Source organism: Gymnoscopelus microlampas (assembly GCF_963454915.1).
Source record: "Gymnoscopelus microlampas genome assembly, chromosome: 16".
Taxonomy (NCBI): domain Eukaryota; kingdom Metazoa; phylum Chordata; class Actinopteri; order Myctophiformes; family Myctophidae; genus Gymnoscopelus; species Gymnoscopelus microlampas.
In genome coordinates, this window is record NC_139953.1 from 4,658,327 (window position 1) to 4,679,730 (window position 21,404).

Consider the following 21,404-nt stretch of genomic DNA (forward strand, 5'->3'; position numbering starts at 1 on the left):
TTACTGGTAGCACAATTTGAGCATCACTGTGTCTGTCCACATTTGTCAGGATTTAATAACTCATATTCATTCATATTCATCTAATAATCATTATGTTCATTGTTACGGTCTCCACACAAATTACAAAACCAATGGCTCAAAATAGGAGACCCCAACATAAAATGGACACCACACAAATTGGCAAAGGTTTAAAGGTTGTTTGTTGACTTCCCACAACTAAAATGTACATATTGGGGAGTAAACAGAATGAAACCAAATGCAAATAATACTTTACCAAAATGGAAGAAAAGGAGGCCTGGAGATGCCGGCAAAAGAAATAGAATGGAGGGGGGACCAGGCCACCCCCTATAGGGACGCCGAAGCTGCTCCCCCCTCCCTACCTAACAAAATGGCAATACTAAACTAAAAACTAAACGAAAACAGGGAACTGCCGGCCATCTCCAGGCCAAACGAAAGTTAACAAACTAACTTAAAGAAAAGGCTTTCTAGCCAAAACAAACAGGGAGTAGGAACTGGGTTGTTGCTGGGTCTGTGTCTGCTGAAGGACTGAAATCTGGCTGGCTTTATAGTGCCTTGATTGGGGCGGCAGCAATTACGGATCAGCTGCAGGTGTGCCAGCCTGAGTGAGAGGAGAGACAGTGGGGTTTAATGAATGGTTGAGTCAATGAATGAGTGAATGATACAGTACATGTCATGGCCACACGCAACATCATTGATATGCAGTAAACAATGTTGCAGTGAAGTGCTGCCAAGCTGCTGGGTTTGTGTAGCTGTTAACTGTGTGTTGACATGTTTGTTGTTTAGATTGTTACAATATCATAGTACATAATATGGTAGATACCAGGGAGACAGTGTACATTGTCACTTAGTTTGATTACATGTTTATATACTACAGACTCAGATCCCATTTTATCCCTTGGGGGAAATTATTAAGTTTTTGTGTTGTTTAATAAAGGTTTCACCACTACAGTGCCTCTATGTGTGCTATATCATTCAAATATTCAACTTCTTGTTAATGCCCAGAATGACAAGGATATCCACAGGTTATGTAGAAATGTGTAACAATTGTACAAATAATAGGCATTAAATGCAATGTTCACTAATTAAATAGTGTTTAAAATAACTTGTTCATACTGGATTTTTTTGTATGTCTGAGCCACCATGTGTATCTTATGGATCTCTGGATTATGGAGTGGTCTGTTCTATCACAGTAGAACATGCCTGTTTACAGACACTAGATTGGCTATTGTCAGTAAGAATCCTAGTGGTCTGTTCTATTACAGTAATATATATATGTTACAGTAAAAGAACCAATGTCTTAGTGGTCTGTTCTATAACAGTAGAAAAGGTTTACCAACCTATTTTCTGTGAATGTATGAATATAGGGACCAGGGTCCATGCATTTTTGCTTAAATCATTAAGGTATTAAGCATCTGCTCTGAGCCGAGATAAACCTGATTTTGAACTGTGATTTGTGTGGTATTCTCTGAATCTGGATCTCGGTAAGTTTTAAGCACTCTCTCTTGATTTATTTTATTGGTGAAAGTGGGCCGGTACTTAGGGTGTAAAGATTTTTTCAATTTTAAGCATTAACAATGCGACTATATCGATGCTTTGACCCCTGCATCTTTCTAAATGTACCATGAATAGGACGATGGTTCGGTTGTAAAAGTATTAATGGGTTCACTGAAGCCGTGCAGTTAATTCTACTTCAGTATTAACTAACCAGCTGCAGAAGACTCACTGATCTAACATTTACAAGTATTTACTTTAAAGATAATAGGGACTGCCTCTCATTCAGCTTGTCTCGCATCTTCTATGAGAGCTGCAATGTAAACAAACAACGGCCACCATTTGCAATACAGATTACAGTCAGCGCACCATTACATTACATTACAGTCATTTAGCAGACGCTTTCATCCAAAGCGACTTACAATAAATAAGTGCATTCAACATAGGTAGGGAATGAAACTACTAATCACCAGAAGCATTAAGTGCATTCTCTTCTAAAACAAGCAACCAAGAGTATACCTAGCGCTAAAGTAAAAGTGCAATGTATCAGCTACCTAATTTCATAAACAGATGATACAAAATAGGAAAATCAAATGATCTTGCAAAAATATTTGCAAGATGTGGGCAAAGAGTAATCTTGTTGATACTTTTTCCAGCAACAACTGGTCACTGAGGTACTGCAGTGGAGGTCAAACCTTTCACAGAGTCTCATTGTATCTTTTTCCTAGACTTCCTGCATGTACTTGTGTGTAAAGAGGAGATTTCACCTGAAGAGGAGCGGAGCCCCAATCTGGTCCAGGAGGAACCAGAACCTCCACAGATTAAAGAAGAACAGGAGGAGTTACTTGAAAGACCAGAAGAGGCTGGTGGGTCAACATGACATTCATAGCAGTGAAAAGTGAAAACTAGCCGCCATTAATTCCAAAACACTGGTACTCACGAATCACTTAATTCATTTTTTCTTTTTTAATAGCTAAATTAGTTGATCTACAAGCTCACAACGCATCACAAGGCGACGCATTTTGACTATGGAGGATGGAGGCAATTATTCTAGCACTTAGCATACCTAGTGACTGCACCTTTCAACTGAACAGAACATGGTAAACATATATAGTTTAATTTGATTACATGGTATATGTAAGGTAAAAGTTCTTTCTACTGGTTATTTCCACAGAGCACCACATGGGGAGGTCTACAGTACCTAGAGAGATTGCCTCCCAAACATATTCAACATTTCCAGAGGAACAGCGAGAGACGGACGAGGGACGTAAACTGTTTGATGCAACGATGCAACCTGTTGTAAAGTTGTATAGGATAGGTATATAATGTTTTATTTACTTTACAACCTGTAGTAAAGTTGTACGGGATAGGTGATATACTGTTTTATTTACTTTACAACCTGTAGTAAAGTTGTACAGGATAGTTATTAAGGTTGGACTATATGCCAAAAACATTCCTATTGACCAATATATAATACATCGTTGGCCCAAAAAAATCAGCAGATTGACGATATATTTGCTTTAGAAAAGCAATAATGTGAGAACAGATCCCCAGTCCTTTAAGCTCGAGTTATACTTCGCCGTACAGCGGGTCGTGTGTCGAAAATAGCAGATATACAAGCTCACAAGGTGTCGGGGATGCAACACATTGTGAGCTTGTAGATCTGCCATTTTCGGCCCACGACCCCGTCGTACGACAAAGTATACATTTGGCTGTGACTTGTAACTGCCATCACACAGTTTGTGTACAATATAAGAAGCAAGGCAGAAACGTGTTTTAACAAATGTATAAAAAGGTTTTATTTAATTAACACATTATTTCATTCATAGGGTCTCATCAATATCATTATCAATAAAAAGAGAATGAATCCAATGGGATGAGTAATAACAACAGTGGGTTAACAATCAAATATACTGGGCATATATGGGCCAGTGCTGGGGGAAGGGGGAAGATGGGCAGGGTGACCGGCCCAGGGTAGTGGCACCCCAATAGATCACAGCAAACCAAAGCAAAATAAACAAAATTAATTAAACAATAGCAAACACCACAGAAAAGGGGCATTACCACAACCATTAGGTGGCCGTCACCTGTTCCCAACGTGGTTCCCCAGCACCAGGCCTCTAATGGAAATGGTCATTAATAACCCACAGTGAAATATATGAAGCACTCTTTCTTTATTTATCTTATTGGTGAAAGTGGGCCGGTACTGAGGGTGTAAAGTCCGATATGAATCAGGTGATCGATTTAAGCGTTAACAATGTGACTACATCGATGCATGGACCCCTGCATCTATCTAAATGTACCATGAATACGACAAGGTATTAATGGGTTCACTGAAGCTGTGCCGTTGACTCTAACTCTTCAGTATTAACTAACCAGCTGCAGAAGACTCACTGATGTAACATTTACCAGTAATTACTTTCAAAATAATAGGGACTGCGTCTCATTAACCTCTCATTCAGCTTGTCTCGCATCTTATATGAGAGCTGCAATGCAAACAAACAACGGCCACTATTTTCATCACAGAGCGCAGTCAGCGTACCATCAAATTAAGATGTTGGAAGATGTGTGCAAAGAGTAATCCTGTTGGTACTTTTTACAGCCAAAACGTGTCACTGAGGTACTACAGTGGAGGTACAAGATTCAAAACTTTTATAGAGTCTCATTGTATCTTTTTCCTAGACTTCCTGCATGTACCTGTGTGTAAAGAGGAGGTTTCACCTGAGGAGCGGAGCCCCAATCTGGTCCAGGAAGAACCAGAACCTCCGCAGATTAAAGAAGAACAGGAGGAGCTACTTGAAAGACCAGAAGAGGCTGGTGGGTCAACTTTGATATTACTAGCAGTGAAAAGTGAAGATGATGATGAAAACAGAGAGACAGAGCCTGTAGCTAGCACTGAACACATGAATACACAAGCTGATGTAGAGGACTGTGGAACATCACAACCAACTAGTGATGACCAGCTCCTCTCTTCTTCACACTGTTCTGAATCAGACACTGAAGACAGTGGTGAGTGGGAGGAGACTAGGGGAGATCAGTCAGCTTTAAACACACTGAAATCACACAAGACACATAATGTGGGAGAACAGCACAAGCTGTCCCAGGACCTGAAATCATCGAAACAAACTCACTCCATGACGAGTCTCACAGGGAAGAAAAGTTTTAGTTGTACAGAATGTGACAAAATGTTTAATAGAAAAGGAAATCTGAAGAGTCACACAATGATTCACACAGGTGAAAAGCCCTTTTCTTGTACAGTTTGTGGTAAAGGCTATGCTCACAAGGGTGATCTAAAACAACACATGATGACTCATACAGGTGAAAAGCCCTTTTCTTGTACAGTATGTGGTAAAGGCTGGGCTCGCAAGGGTGATCTAAAAAAAACACATGAGGACTCACACAGGTGAAAGGCCCTTTGCTTGTACAGTATGTGGTAAAGGCTGTGCTCACAAGGGTGATCTAAAACGACACATGAGGACTCATACAGGTGAAAAGCCCTTTTCTTGTACAGTATGTGGTCAATGCTTTGCTCAGAAAATTGATCTAAAAGCACACACGAGGACTCATACAGGCTAAAGACCTATTCTTTTGCAGTTTATGGTAAAGGCTTTACGGAAATGGGTATTCTAAAAAGACACATGAGGACTCAGGGGGAATGTCTTTAGTTTAAGACATATGATCATTCAGTCTAATCCAGGATGACAAGGATACTAAAGCAGAGGAATCCTATAATCTGACAATATCAACATGACTGAATAAAAATAAACATTAACAGTTTCTTGCGACTGATTTTTGTTGTATCTTGTGTATGGATCTTATATTCTATGCAACATGATGGAATTGCATTTTTTTTTGGTGCTCTAAAGTGCTGACAAGCTGCTGGCTTTGTGTAGCTGTTCACAGTGTGTTGATGTGTATGATTGTTACAATATCATAGCATATAATAATACCAGGGAGACAGTGTACATTGTCGTTTAATTTGATTACATGTTTATATTTTACAGAGTTTTGTGTCTTTATAGAGGTGTTTTTATAGACTCAGATCCACGTTTATCCCTTGGGGGAAATTATTAAATTTTTGTTTTGTTTTGTTTAATAAAGTTTTCACCACTACAGTTCCTCTATGTGTGCTACATCATTCAAATATTGAACTTCTTGTTTATGCCCAGAATGACAAAGATATCCACAGGGTCTATAGAAATTATTATTTAACTGAAGTCACTCTAAGAGCAGACTTGCTGTCACATTGACACATTTCGCTAGTCTGTTGCTTTAAGAGCATATGAAATTTTAAAGTGGCCAGTCTCTTAAAGGAGTAGTTCACCCTAAATAATACTTATTTTCTATCAATTGCACACCCCATGAAGCCTTGAATTCATGGATTTTTTTTTGGCTTCCTAAGCTAATAATTTGATTCCCGTCTCCTACCGGCTAATGTATCCGGTAGGAGACACAAAATAGATAATTTGTGTCTCCTACCGGAAATACACCCGGATATCAAATTATTGGCTTAACACATCAGGTGCCGATCACGGTCTGGACCGTGTTTTCACATAGTAGCGCTCTGGTGCCCATCACGGTCCGAACCGTGTTTGGTGTCCTTTTGTTTTTTTCGTTTTTTCCCCATACGGGAGGGGCTGGAGCAGCTTTGGGATCACCCACGGTGAATCTGACAAGGATGGGCCAGATGCATCATCGTGTCAAAAAACATGTCGCACATCCGCTTCCGCTCTATCTCCTTCTCTAAAACCCCTATAACTGCGAAACCTTTTACGCTGGGGAAAACGACTCATTTTGTATGCGCGATCGCTCCGCCATTGTTACTCGCGTGAGCGATGTTATCGTTCCAGGCGTTAGCCAGCACCATCGGCTAAAATGGAGACATGCTTTTTTTTCTCATGGAATGCACTTCGTGGGGTCTACAGTTTAAACCGCGCTGCGCAGCTCAACGGTGAGATTTCGGCACCGAAAGTAATCTGTTATTATAAAATGCTGGCACCCGATGTGTTAAGAATGCCACAAAAACAAAAATATATCCATGAATTCAAGGCTTCATGGGGTGTGCAATTGATAGAAAATAAGTATTTTTTGGGGGTTAACTCCTCCTTTAACACATTCACTGCGAGAGGTTTTCTAATACAGGTTTTTATTTTTTTAGGATTGTCTTACCTTTTCCAGTAACCACAGAATATTTTCGGATTCCACCCCCCAAGTTTAATATTTGAATGATAAGGCTGGTGGAGCCTCATGTGCAGTTGATGGACATCTGTCGAAGGGTGGACCAGTTTCCCCGTGCTCTTGATTGTAGTGAGTACTTCCTCTGAATCCACGGAAGTGGTTCAGTGGTGTCCTTTCTCCTGTCATCCGGGCCATCCAGATCCACGGAAGTGGTTCAGTGATGTCCTTTCTCCTGTCATCCGGGCCATCCAGATCCTGTTTCCTGGCAGGAAAGAAGGGGGAACTGATGGCAGGTGCTTTTCCAGTTCCTCTGGGAAGAGTGCAGCACCTGCCATATTACCAGCATGGTGGTTGTTGCCATTCTGACACCAGTCTGGGATGGCTTCCAGGCTGTGAATAAAATGTATTACTTTAGTATTGTAAGTCTCATAAGTTAACTGCTGCCATTAATTCTGCTTTTGATTGTTTGTCTCAGCGGCACTTACCCTGATGCTTCCCTTTTTTTGGAGCTTAACACTGTGGCATTCCATGTTTGCATAAACTCCTGCAGCCTCTTCAGCTTCCAATTGTCCCCAGCAGTGGTGTTTGGTGGATACAGCGCTGCATATATCAAACATGTTGTATTAGTGTCAAACAGAAGGAGCAAGCACTGTCTGGGTTCAGTGGTTTCCTCAAACAGGTGCTCTTCAGTCAAACAGGTAGGTATATGTATAAACCCCCCAAAGTTATGCTTGTGGTGCAGACATACTGAATCCTGAGGCACTCCGTGAAGACTGAATGCCTCAGTATTCTTGTATTCTGTGTGTGTTGATGTCATCAAGTCGAACCAGTCATTGACCATGTCTGTGAACCAGGCAGTGGTTCATAACCACTGCCTGGTTTGGCAGATGCTGACAGTGCACCAGCATGCGGATTGCACGTTGCAGTGTTGTGTGAAAATACTTTACATGCAGGTAGAACCTTGAAGTAGAGAACATAACTGTACGTATGGAAAATATGCACATAACCGTAACTCTGTCTGTATCCACCTGGTCATTGTATGTCATAGAAAAAGAAGGCACTTTCAGTGTTCAATACTCTCAAGCCCAGATTTACTGATTCCTTTGCATCTAATTGTGGACACTGTCTGCACTTAAACATTAATCATTGAATTTAAGCTGAAAGGCAGTTGCCTTTTGTACGTGAATATGACTGTCAGTGTTTACAGTATACCAAACAGTAAATGTGTGTTGTTAGTGCAACATACTTTCATTGTATCAAAGCTTTTAGCTGTTGATATGGCTCTTGCAGTCAGACCAGGCACAAGTTTTTCCTAAGTGTCAGCCTGCACAGAGATCACCTTCTCAACGGCACATGTGGACACCTGGAAAACATATATTATTTCGAGCAGAAGTAGGTAGATTTTGTAAAATTACACTTTGTTGAATTCAGCAAGTATAGCTAATTTTGGGTGAATATTTATGAATGACGTAACATGTCAGTATCATCATAATTGATTGGGTCACTGATTTGCTATTTGCTTTTGGTATTTGGTAATTGATCTGAGTATAGCATCCCATCAGTAAATGTACTCACTGTATCACCAGGCAAGCTATTTTTCCTCATAATGTCATCTGGTAGGACAAAGTCGTGATTACACATGGCCGTTTTCATTGCTTTTAACAGGTGGGGGGTGTCAGGACAAAAGAAAAGGTATGCTCCCTTAGAATATGGATTGTCAATGTAGGTCCTGTCCATCGATTGGCCAACCTGAAGGCCAGCCTCCCGCCACATCGCCTGGCTTGACGAGTCCATGTCAGGACACTAGAAGTTGGATAGAACAATGACATAATCTTACTATCAACGCTGAGAACGAAGCTTTTACAACGTCACTAACTGGTTTGTTATAGTGTGATGGTAAATTAAAGGCCTTTTAAGAACGTTTCATGAATCTGACTCGACTTCACTTAGGAATTCACTTAGGAAGAAATGTAAGAGGAAACATTAGGAACGTATTGCTGCATGAGACCCAATGTCTTCATCCACATGCTGACTGTGTTGTTACGACTGTGGGTTATAGTTTATTATTATGAGTTGGTCCTAGTGTTGAAGGGTGTGTGTGCCGGAGGTGAGATGGTGTGGATGAAGTGAATGTATGTACATTCAGGTGTGCCATTCCCGGATGGCGATTGGTGGGGCGCTCTTCAGGCCGGCCAGTGATTGATAACAGTTGTCTTCGCCAAAGAAAGCAAACCTCAAGATGTTAATGATTAATTTCCAAAGTGATCAAATTAATTTATGCAATATAATGTTCAATTTAGACGATAAAAAAGGCTAGTCTACTCTGGTGTGTGAATAAAATAAAGTGATCTGTGTTTCTTCAAGATTATTCCCAAATCTAAACACATGTTCAGATTTTTTGGGTAAATAGCTGATCTACAAGTTCACAATGTACCACACTATTTTGTACCACACAAATATCCTATGTATAAATAAGGTTAAAATAGTAATGATTTTGATGCTACTGTATATGAAGCACTGTTGACCCCCTTACCCCCTAACCAAATATTTGACCAAATTAGCTGATGTAAAAGCTCACAAGTGTTGAATTGCAATACTAGTAGGTACTGTAGGTTGCCCATTTTCTGTGAATGTTTGCCTATTATGACATGCCCAGAATAAGGTTGTCAGGGTTCATGTGGTTAGCACATTTTGCTGGGGTCCCCCTGAAACACCCTAAACTAAAGGATCCTAAGATATTTTTTAGTTTTTTAAATTAGAGTGAAAATCTGCAGACATGGATTTGGAGGCTCTTTAGGGTGTTGAGACGATACTGCTTAAAATACTTTTTCAATATCTATTCTCCTGTCTTTTTCAGGACGTGGCTGATCAAGGCCCTTTGCACTGCAAACAGAGTGGGGGAGTGTTTACTAATGAATGACATTGTTTCAGTTCTTTTAAATGTTGAGTTTCTTCAACTACCAAACACATGAGATGCACCAAACAGATATCATTATATCAATCATTGTGTCTCTAGTTCTTAATCTGCCAAATCAGTGGATCTCAATGTAGGGTTTGGGGCCCTAAGGGTCCTTGGCAGTGTTTCCAGGAGGCTAATCTTCATCATTCCAATATATTCAAATAAATACAACGAGAGAACTATTTTTGAGTGGTGCCAACCACTCCTACATTTGACTTTGTCCGTGTGTCCGTATGTCCGTCCGTCCGTATGTCCGTCCGTATGTTTGAGCACGGCTGATTGGTCAAGCTTCACGTGACACGTGACAATGTTGTCACGTGTCACGTGACAACATATTGTTGCTGATTGTTGCGGATGCAACCAGTTACACTTTCAAAGGCACCATACCTACAGTACATAGACAGTACAGATATTATGGACTGACAATATTGGACTGAATCATTCCTATGAACAAAAATATCCTTAGATTTGGGTTCCAGAGATAAACATCTTGTCTTGAGAGTTTGAGAATCACATAGATCAACGACAACCAAGTCTAGATACTAGAATGTGTGAATTGGGGGATATTTGGAGACAATGACACAACTAAAGTGTTTGTAGAGTATCTGTGCTGTGCCAAGTGGGCCGGCCAGACACATTTAAAATGCAAATAAGACAACAATAAGGTGTGTGTGTGTGTGTGTGTGTGTGTGTGTGTGTGTGTGTGTGTGTGTGTGTGTGTGTGTGTGTGTGTGTGTGGCAGCATTCTAGGGCCGTTTCTGTTCCTTCTATACATTAACGACATGAATGCTGCCTGTAACTGCAAACTGTTCCTGTTCGCTGATACTCGGCACTCCTGATCTCGGGTGAGGACAAGTTGCAAGTTGAGGAAGCTCTCAGCTCTGAACTCTCAAAAATCCGTACCTGGCTTACCGATAACAAACTGTCACTACACCTTGGGAAAACTGAATCCATTCTATTTGGGACCAAACATTCCCTCAGTAAAATGAAGGTAAATGACTTCAAGGTCAAAGTCGATGACACAATCATCACTAGCAAAGAAGAGATTACCTATTTGGGATATTGACAAATACCTGACAGGTGAAAGCATGGCAACAAAGGTGGTCAAAGGAGTAAACCAGAGAACCAGATATATGGGCAGAGTTTCCTCTTTTGTCAACCCTCAGGCCCTCAGGACCCTCTCAGGAGCCCTGATTCAGCCCCTTTTTGACTATGCTAGCTCCTCTTGGTACTCCAACACCTCAGTGTCACTGAAGACTAAGCTTCAAACCTCCCAAAACAAACTGATTCGACTACTTCTCGGACTGGGGCCCATCACCCACCTCTCTCCCACTCACTTTGCCAGCGTAGGCTGGCTCAGGGTGGAAGACAGGATTAAACAACTAAAAATGGGATTGGTCTTCAAAATTGTAAATGCAGATTTGCCCGAAATGCCCCCTATACCCGCATATCTGTATAAATACCTCGAAAAAGTTAGTGCACCCACAGTCACGAAGGGTGCGCTTTTCCATTTCGAAACCCCTCCACATCGAAACACTGGGGGCCCGAACCATCGGGGGTCCGACACATCGCTAGTCCGACACATCGCTAGTCCGACCCAAAATCTATAGATTAGCTGGTAACACACAGACAGGACGGACACACGGACACACGGACACACACACGGACGGACGGACGGAGGGTAAAACATACTCTCTCGCCATGCCTTCGGCCTGGCGGAGACAATAAAGGGACAGCCAGGACAACCACTTGCTTTGGCTCCATTTACTATAATAATGACATATATTGTACATGCTTTTCATTCAGAGTAGATGACAAAATATCACATTTCCCTCTCACAGTGATGCCCAGAATACAAATGTCAATCCCCTTAGCAAACTGTACATAACAGGTAAATGGTCCATTAATATATAACATGACAACAATGTACCATTGACTTCATGAATACACGTTCTTTCACTCATTCACGCACGCGCGCACCACGCACGTTAAACCTAGTTTGCAATTGCTGCAAACTATTCAGAGCTAGTGTTGTACCCTTAACTTATTCACTGTTTACTCTCATGAAGGTCCAGAACACCTTTGAAACACATAGAACCACACATTTCTTCTTAATCTAGCATCACCAGCTATGCTAGCGAGCCGTTGCTAAATAGTTAGCTTTGTGTGCTATCACCACGGCCACATTGCCTTCTAATCACGACATAAACCTTCAAAACATTCCCATTATGCCATATTTCAAATGGCAAGATAATACACATATATTCCTACCTAAATACCCTCAATTTGGTGAAAACACACTTTACCTTGAATAAAGGGAAAATAATGTAAATAAAGGGACAGCCAGGACAACCACTTGCTTTGGCTCCATTTACTATAATAATGACGGAGCATAGCATTAGCGTCCCCTGTATGCTAATGCAGGCATGAGCAATCGATCCCTCATTCAAACCATATAAGGCACAAGGGTAGGAGCAGATGGGAATGTATAGCATTAGCTTCCCCTGTATTCAGACATGAGCAATCAATCCCTCATTCAGACCATGTAAAGAAAAGGCACAAGGGTGATAAAACATAAGGATATAAAGACATCCAATCTGTCGCATGCGCGAATGGGCCATCAAGTTTGTCTGATCTAACGACCGCTGTTGATTCATTGACTGAAGCCATCCACACCTATTTAATTGTTGTTGTTTGTCGAAAGCAAAGTTGTTAAAAGACTCATGATGGAGAAATCATGATGTCATGATGTCATCTCAATCACCTCAATCAATCATGACTGAATGGCAGCTTGCTCTCCGGTCCCAGCCAGCTGCTGGGGACTATTTGTGGGAAATTAGGAGAGAAGGAGAGCTGTGAATTGTGCCTACTGTGCACCCAGGCAGGGATGTGCAGCACGCGCTAAATAGGCCCATGGTTTATTCTGGTATAGGTGGAAATATTCATTCATGAAGGATTCCAAATCCTCATCACTTCTGTGAAAGATCCAATCCCTGGTTGAGTGCGTATTGAGGATCACCCCCCCCCCCTTTTAAATCATGAATAATACATTCTTAATTTATAACTAATAATTCATTGCTTGAGCTGTATATTTTAAATATAAGAACAGTTTTGCACACAGGGGCTGGACTTTACGCACCGTCTTTACGCACGTTGGATTTACTTGCATGCAACATGTGATTATCTATCTATCTATCTATCTATCTATCAGCTGGTACAATTACCTAACATCGTTGATTATCTGTGCGTCATTACGCACGCACGCGCAGTGTTGTGCCTGAACGCGTTCAATGAACGATCGTTCATGAACTCGTTCATATTTTGGCCGAACGTGAACTGAACGTACTGTATTTCCGCTAGATGAACATTATTGTGAACGCGTTCGTTCTGGCGTCTGTGAACGGCGTTCTCTCACGTTATAAATTCGTTCAAAAGGGTGCCAGATTTCCAAAGCCTTCCAAGCAAAAACCCAGCAAAAACACACGTTAAACAGTCCTTAATAAATATGTAGTGCCAATAGCGGAAAAGCAGCCAATTTGGCAACAATGAGTTGTGCGTCATCACCCCCAGCCCTGGCTGTCGCACCAACAAAAACGTCATCACAACAATGTGGTGCCGGCTAGCTGCACCATGGACGAAGGCGAAGCTAGCACTAGCCACACTAGCCCGGACCGGTCAGAATCTACCCAGTATGACCATTTAAACAAGTTTTATGGAAAAGTCAGTACTGACCCAGACGGTAAAAATCTCACCTTTCTCTGTAAACTTTGTCCGCCTGGTTTAAAGAAGCAAGTCTGTACATCCACGACGTCGGCAGCAAATCTTAAACGGCACATTGAAAATAAGCACCCAAATAGCCTTTCAAGGTATCTGCGAGTGGCCAATAAAAAAGAGACGACAACGGCGAGCCAAAAGAGATCCTCTACAACCCAAATCCCATTAACATCGTACAGCAGCGGCCCCATTTTCTCTGTCTCCCAGCCGCAGCTAGACAACCTGGTTTTGCACTACATCGTTGGAGACCTGCAGCCTTTGAGCAAAGTGGAAAGGCCAGCTTTCATAAACTTAATTAAAGGGTTGCAGCCATCCAAAAAGGTACCATCAAGAAAGAAAGTGCAGACACTGCTAAACAAGAAATTTAAAGAAAACATATGTGATCTTAAGGCTGTACTCTCTGAGGTCGATGCTGTGTGCACAACAGCAGATTGCTGGTCAGCTGTGCATAAGTCATTTATAGGCATCACTATCCACTGGCTAAACAAAACTGATGTTTCTGAGAGACACTCTGCAGTACTGGCATGCCGGCGGATTAAAGGAGCACATACACATGATGTATTAGCAAAAGTATTGTCAGATGTTAACAGAGAATTCAAAATCCACAACAAGGTTGTGTGTACAGTAACAGACAACGCTGCTAATTTTGTCAAGGCATTCAACTGTTTTGGGATGGATGTTGCTATTGATGCCGAAGAGCCAGAGGTCAACTTTGAGGAAAGTGAAGATGCCAATGAACCAGACTCAGCCTCTGCTGCCGCCAGTGAGAGCTCAGATGAAGAGGACCAGATGGAGCCTGAGCCTCTCTCAGATCTGGATCATCCCTCTCTCCCCCCTCACAGAAGGTGCATGGCTCACACCTTGAATCTAGTGGCCAAAGATACTGAAAAGGTAACTGAAAAACGCTACAAAGCAATGTCGAGGGCTGTTTTTGCAAAAGCATCTGCTCTGTGGAACAAGGTCAGTCGGAGTCCAAAGGCTTGTGATACTGTGGTGGAAAAGCTTGGGATTAGCTTTGTTGCCACAAATGACACAAGATGGAACTCTGTATTTCTTTCCATGGAGCGACTGTCTCGCATTGCAACACTAACTACCAAGGCAGAAATTAATGTGGATGAGGTCACCTCTGCAAATGAATCTGAAGCCACTCCCCAAGCCACTCCCCTACATGACGAGCTGATCCTGCACAATGTGAGTGATGACTAAACATACTCCAAGCAGAGAAGAACATCTTTCTTGGGTACCTGGCTCCAACTATTGTGCAACTGCAATGTGATATGAACGACCTGTTGGATGAGAGCATTAAACCCACTGCAGAGGGTCTCATTACATGTCGTCCCCTCATAAAGAGCATCTTGCAGTCACTGAGCACAAGACTGGCAGGTCTTCTGGAGAAGAGGGAGCACATACTGTCCGCCATGCTGGTGCCAAGATTCAAGCTAGACTGGGTCCAAGATGAGCAGAAACGTTTGCAATACAGATTGATGCTTAAGAGAGAACTTCAAACCAACTCTGAACAGATGACTCAGATGCAAGAGACCCAAACCCAGTCCAGTGGTGAAAGTAACAAGAAAGATCCTGCATCTTCATTCTTCAGATTTAACAAAAACCCTCAGGTTTCTCACAAAACTGAAGTGGACACTTATTTGGATGCCCCGACCACAGATGGGTTTGATGAATACATGCAGTTTCCAAAACTCAAAAGGCTGTTCATAAAACACAACACTGCACTGCCCTCAAGCGCTCCGGTAGAGAGGCTCTTCAGCATCGGTGGTCAAATATTCAGGTATGGATGAATTGTGATTATATTCCATGATTACTATGCTTTGGTAATAAGTACAGTAAATATCCAGCCTCAATCATAGTTCGATCTTGGTGATATTATCCTGAAGCTTAATATGCACTATGCGGCAAATATTAATTGTGGTTACTTTTCAATATAAAAAAAATATATCATTATTTCAGTGATTATAATTCCTTTAATACAGATTACTGTATACTGCCATTTCTGCCACAATAATCATGTTAAAATCTTCTCTTCTTCTTTCTTCTTCTTTCATCTCATTCAGGCCCAGGAGAAACCGGCTGGGAGATGCCAACTTTGAGAAGCAGCTGATCTTGAATGCCAACAAAAAGATTTGAAGGTATGTTATTGTTGTGACCTGTTTTTGGGCTATAGAAGTACAATGTGTTGCCAATGGAGATGGTATATTAGTATGCAGAGGTGAGCTGCATAAAAATAACAGACCATGTCTTGTTTTTGTTTTTACAGAAAGCAAGAAACCGCAGTAAACGCCAGGGAGAGACCAGGGAGGCCAGGGAGAGACCACTGTGACCACCAGTGACAGAGGATCTTCATTCAGATAAGACTTTTCCATCCTGGACAGAAACACTGTCCTTGGCCCTGCACACTTTTGGACTCTTTTTTTATTTTCACTAATTATTATTATTTTAGTTATGTGAACTGTAAGCAGTGCTGACAGATCTTCACTCAGTATTTTCACTCGCACTGGACAGAAAGTAATAGCAGCACTGTCCATGGGCCTTGGACTCTGACTGACTCTTTAAGTTGTTTTTCTACCTCATTTTTTTACCTTTTTTACCTCATTCATTTGGGCTGAATATTGCACAGAAGCTAGTAGAAGCTAGACCCAAGTTATAGAACTTATTTTTCTTTGGGCAAACAAGTCAGGGGAAAAAAAGAATGTGACTGACTTAATGAAAAGATAAATAATGTTTAAATGTTTTGCACTTTGAATATTGAACTTTGAGGTACAACCTTAGTTTCCTACAGTACCTCAGCCTGGTTCCTACCTCAGATTGTGTTGTGTTAGTACAGAGTTATGTCGGCACATGTTCTATCTGGACTTATGTTAACAGTATACTGCAGTTTAGAATTGTCTCCTTTGTATTTGTATGCCTGGGCTGGTATATTTTTCCAGTATTGCGTTCTTTAGGTTCCTTTTTAGTATGACTGAAATGGAATTTGATGTGAATTGTTTCCAGCTTTGCACAATGACTAGACTGCTACTTTTGGTACTTAAAGTATATTTTGATGCCGATACTTTTGAACTTTTATTCAAGTGCATTTTGAATACAGGACTTCTACTTGTAACATAGTCTGAGACAGAGTATTTCTACATTGCAGTATTGATACGTTTACTTGAAATGGAAAAACATTTGCACCTTAAGGACTACAGTCCTGTTTTTGCTTTTATAATAAAGACCATTCAAGCATCAAGTTTTTCCTCATGTTTTTGAAAATGTACTGTAGAGATGTTAGGTGCAGCTGCTACTAGTGTGGACTGAATGGGCGGCAGCACAGCGTTAGGGAAATGCCAGTATTCTGAGGGCTGTCCCCTCAATGCTAATGTAACCCTGGTTGGATAAGGTCATAAGGATTCAAAATTGCATACGAAGATGAATCTGACACATAATTTCAGTGTTAAAACGGATGCAATAATTGCTGTCTGTGGTTCTACAGTATATGGGCTGTGGCAATACATTTGACAAATAATAGCTCGCAGCAACGTATTGGGGAAAAAAAGAACGAAAAAGAACGAAAAAGAACTGAACTAGTTCATTTTTTGAACCATGAACTTTAGTTCAAAATGTTGAATTATGAACTAAAAAATGAACTAGTTCATTTTAAAATGTGTGAACTGAACTTTGAACTAGTTCATATTTTAAGTGAACTTTCCCAACACTGCGCACGCGGTCATATTTAATACACAATAGTAAATCCTCTAATAGTGACCCAGGCTTGTATTCGTTTCAACTGGGTACCGGGCTTTTATTAAAAGGAGGCATGTAGGCCTATAAGAGAGAGGCCTATATTTCTATTTTTCAAACAGATCAGAATGAATAAATCAACATTTTGTGTTAGTTGGAACCCAGTATAATGTACTGGGTTCATTTATTAAAATCAAGTACTGTGTGAAATAAACAGTGCATTTACAGGTGGTCGCGGCTTGTTTTTATAGACTTGGTTGCTGATTTGTCTCGCAGAATCTGGCAACACTACTAGGCTCCACATTGGCTTAGACAGATCATGTGACAAGTCTAAGCCAATGTGTTGCTTATTCTCTCGCAGAATCTGGCAACGCTGCTCAGAGAGAGAGAGAGAGAGAGAGAGAGAGAGAGAGAGAGAGAGAGAGAGAGAGAGAGAGCGCAAGGCGTTGTGAGCTTGTAGATCGGCTATTTTTGGCAAAGCTTGTAGAGATATAGATATAGATAGATAGATAGATAGATAGATAGATAGATAGATAGATAGATAGATAGATAGATAGATAGTTAGACTGATAGACAGACAGACAGACAGACAGACCCAGGCCGTCCGTGGGAGCGCACTCACGCCAATGCGCTATAATATAATTATAATAATAATAATAATAATAATAATAATAATAAGGGTAATAAGGGTAATAATAATAATAATAATAATAATAATAATAAATATAGCTGCAAGCAGCGATAATACGGGGCCAGTGAATAGAGAGAGAGAGAGAGAGAGAGAGAGAGAGAGAGAGAGAGAGAGAGAGAGAGAGACACATGGAAACTGGAGAGAGAGAGAGAGAGAGAGAGAGAGAGAGAGAGAGAGAGAGAGAGAGAGAGAGAGAGAGAGAGAGAGAGAGATGGAAACTGGAGAGAGAGAGAGAGAGAGAGAGAGAGAGAGAGAGAGAGAGAGAGAGAGAGACACACACATGGAAACGGAATAGATTGAAGAGAGAGAGAGTGACATGGAAACAATAGATTGATGAGAGAGAGAGATGGAAACAGAATGGTTTGATTGGACATCTCAACCTATTGCCATTAACAGGATTCAAACTCTCAACCTTCAGACTAATAGGCTGCAACACTACCTATAGTGCTATAGCTTTGTCCAGGCTGATATTGCCTGTTGAAGATCATAAACTCTTACCTTCTTTCATGAACCAAGCCCCTGTTCCACTAACCCTAAGATCACTTGTTCACAAACCATTTACCAATGAAGAAATTGTACATCTCCTCAGAACCAAAACTAGTGAAAGTAGCCGATCTACAAGCTCACAAATCATGAAAAGTTGTGAGATTGTAGATCAGCTATTTTCAGAATGAAGTATGTCATACATTGAAAAAACGTACTCTCAAATAAGCATTTCAGGTTATCTTTACCATTTGCACATGTATTCATTGATACAGTCATGTTGTTTGCAATTCAACTTATATTAAGTCTGCATCAAGTGAGGCTTGAACTGGCGACCTTGAGATTGTGAGGCATTCATTTAAGGGAGACGCCATTGGACCAACAGACAAGTAATTGTGAAAAAGGAGATCACAGTTTCACGCAAATAGCTGAAAAATCCTGGGCTTAAGTGTTTTTCAAACTGCTCAAAATTGCGGACAATCTAAGGGCGGAGCTTACTGGTCAAAGCGATAGATGTGTTCCTCATGAGTCAAGGCACAAGTGTAAGCAGGTTTCACGACTTTCAGCCAAACGAGGCATGACTTTTGCCTGTTTAAAGTTTGCATTTTCAAAAAATTGCTATAGCGCCCCCCTTTGGCCAATTGGAGTGAGATTGGTCTTCAGTGATATTTGGAATGACTCTCTACATTACTGCAACGTTTCAAAGAAATGTGAGTCTTGCATGTATGTGTTAGGGGCAGATGAATAATTTTCATAAAACTGCAATAGTTAAAATCTATTTCCTCCTGTGATTTTTGAGTAATCTGCACAAAACATTTTACACATGAACTTAGGACCTTTGCCGACAAAACAAAAGCGGCGGATTTTCCATAAGTGAAAAAATGCAGAAGTTATGAGCCAATGGCTGTTTTTCATATAATTCAAAATGGCAGTGGGGCCAAACCTTTTGTGGTAATAGCACAAACCAGTGTCCCGCCCCTGGCGTGGGGCTGTTGCCGCGACAGCGACCGCCGTGGCGTGGGGCAGCGGCGAAAAGGGCAGGGCAGGTAACAGCGCAGCCGCACATTGTTGTTGGCCAGCGAGGAAAAACTTGTCAGGCTCCGCAGCCAGGGCACGGCAGTCTGTTATTTTAGTGTTGGCCAGAGCAGCCCGTACCTGAGAAGGCAGCTGTCGCAGGAACAGGTGGATGAAGAGGAAATCGGGCTTATTTGCTCCCATGAGGCTCAGCATCCTATCCATAAGTTCAGATGGTTTATTATCACCCAGACCTTGCAGGGAGAAGAGACGGTCGGCGCGCTCTGCATCAGAAGGCTGGAACGTCTTCAGCAGGTGAGTTTTGAGCGCGTCGTATTTAGCCGCCCGAGGGGGGGGAAACAATGAGCGCAGTTGAACTTCCAAGGGCTGACACGACATGATAATACTTAGTAGCGTCGTCGGTAACGTTCCGCAACGCGAACTGAGCTTCCGCCTGTGCAAACCAGGTCGCGGGAGAAGCTTCCCAAAACTCCGGTAATTTAACAGGAGCGGCCGTCGCCATGGTTACGTGCTGTCACTGTCACTAGTAGAAACGTCTAGCAGACAAAAGTCGGGGTCACCAATGTAGGAATTGCAAGAAGGAACGTACTGCAACTTCTCTCTTTGGGCACGCAGAACAACGTGTCCCATTTATTTCACACACTCACTCGTACTGACAACACAACAACACACACCTGTTCAGTATTGTCTCTAATCAGACCCCCCCACTCTCTTAAAGAGCCCGTGGTGAATTATGCCCCAAGACAGTAACTACAATATTCACATTTATACATTTCAGAACAAAAGCCTCAGGTCTGACATAATAATAGGTTTAAGTAATGTAACAATGTCCCTGTGCTGTGGGAAAGGAATAATAGTATGGACATGATGTAACATTATTAATATACGTCATAGTATATATTAGTCCAGCAGAATATATATAATATGGACATGATGTAACATTAATATACATGTGGTCATATTATATATTAGTCCAGCAGAATATATAATATGGACATGATGTAACATTAATATACATGTGGTGGTCATATTATATATTAGTCTAGTAGAATATATAATATGGACATGATGTAACATTAATATACATGTGGTCATATTATATATTAGTCCAGTAGAATATATAATATGGACATGCTTTATTGGTCCAAAATATTGTCCATTTACATCAGTGTTGGAAAGTAACTAAGTACATTTACTAAAGTACTGTACTTAAGTACAATTTTGAGGTATTTGTACTTTACTGGAGTATTTCCGATTCCCAATACTTTTACTTCTACTCCACTACATCTCGGAGGCAAATATTGTACTTTTACTCCACTACAATTATTTGAAAACTTTAGTTACTAGTTACTTTTCAGATCTAAATTATGATATTATGAAACATACGATAACCACTTTAACACTATTTTATACCTAGGCTATTTGAAAATAGCAGATCTACAAGCTCACAACGCGTCGCATCGCGACGCGTTATGAGCTTGTAGATCGGCTATTTCCAAATATTCTAGTACTTTTACTTTTGGTAGCTACTTTAAGTACATTTTGATGCCAATACTTTTGTACTTTTACTCAAGTAAATTTTGAATTCAGGACTTTTACTTGTAACAGAGTATTTCTATATTGCAGTATTGGTACTTTTACTTAAGTAAAGAATTTGAGTACTTTTTCCACCCTTGATTTACATACATTCATGAAACCTGCTGACCAACTGACCAGACATGTTTTATAGGGGGTTATCCCTGGAACAACATATTTAAATACATATCATTTTGGGAGGTCCTTGACATGGAAACGTTTTAGAACCACTGATATAAAATCTACAAGATCGTAGAAAAGATCTTCAAGTTCGTACCGCACTCGTAGAGTGCCGCGCTACGAGCTTGTAGATCTGCTATTTTTGAATAGCCAAAGCATATAGTCAAAAGCAATCAACAAACTATAAAAACGGGTTCAAACATTGGTCCAACTGTCAAATAATATAAGAAAGATGTGAAAATAGCCGATCTACAAGCCTGCAACGTCTCGCAACGCGAGGACTTG

General features: G+C 41.0%; 1 protein-coding gene across 1 annotated transcript in view; it reads left to right on the top strand.

The window, feature by feature from the left end:
• LOC311062766 (uncharacterized protein) overlaps nucleotides 1-21,404 on the top strand; it is a gene marked incomplete at its 3' end in the record, with an annotated part of 151,705 nt that overhangs the window by 107,499 nt on the left and 22,802 nt on the right. Inside the window, exons 15-16 of the mRNA XM_084081987.1 lie at nucleotides 2,241-2,378; nucleotides 2,687-2,830. Coding sequence (XP_083938113.1) covers nucleotides 2,241-2,378; nucleotides 2,687-2,830 — 282 coding nt within the window. The remainder of the gene's footprint in view (nucleotides 1-2,240; nucleotides 2,379-2,686; nucleotides 2,831-21,404) is intronic.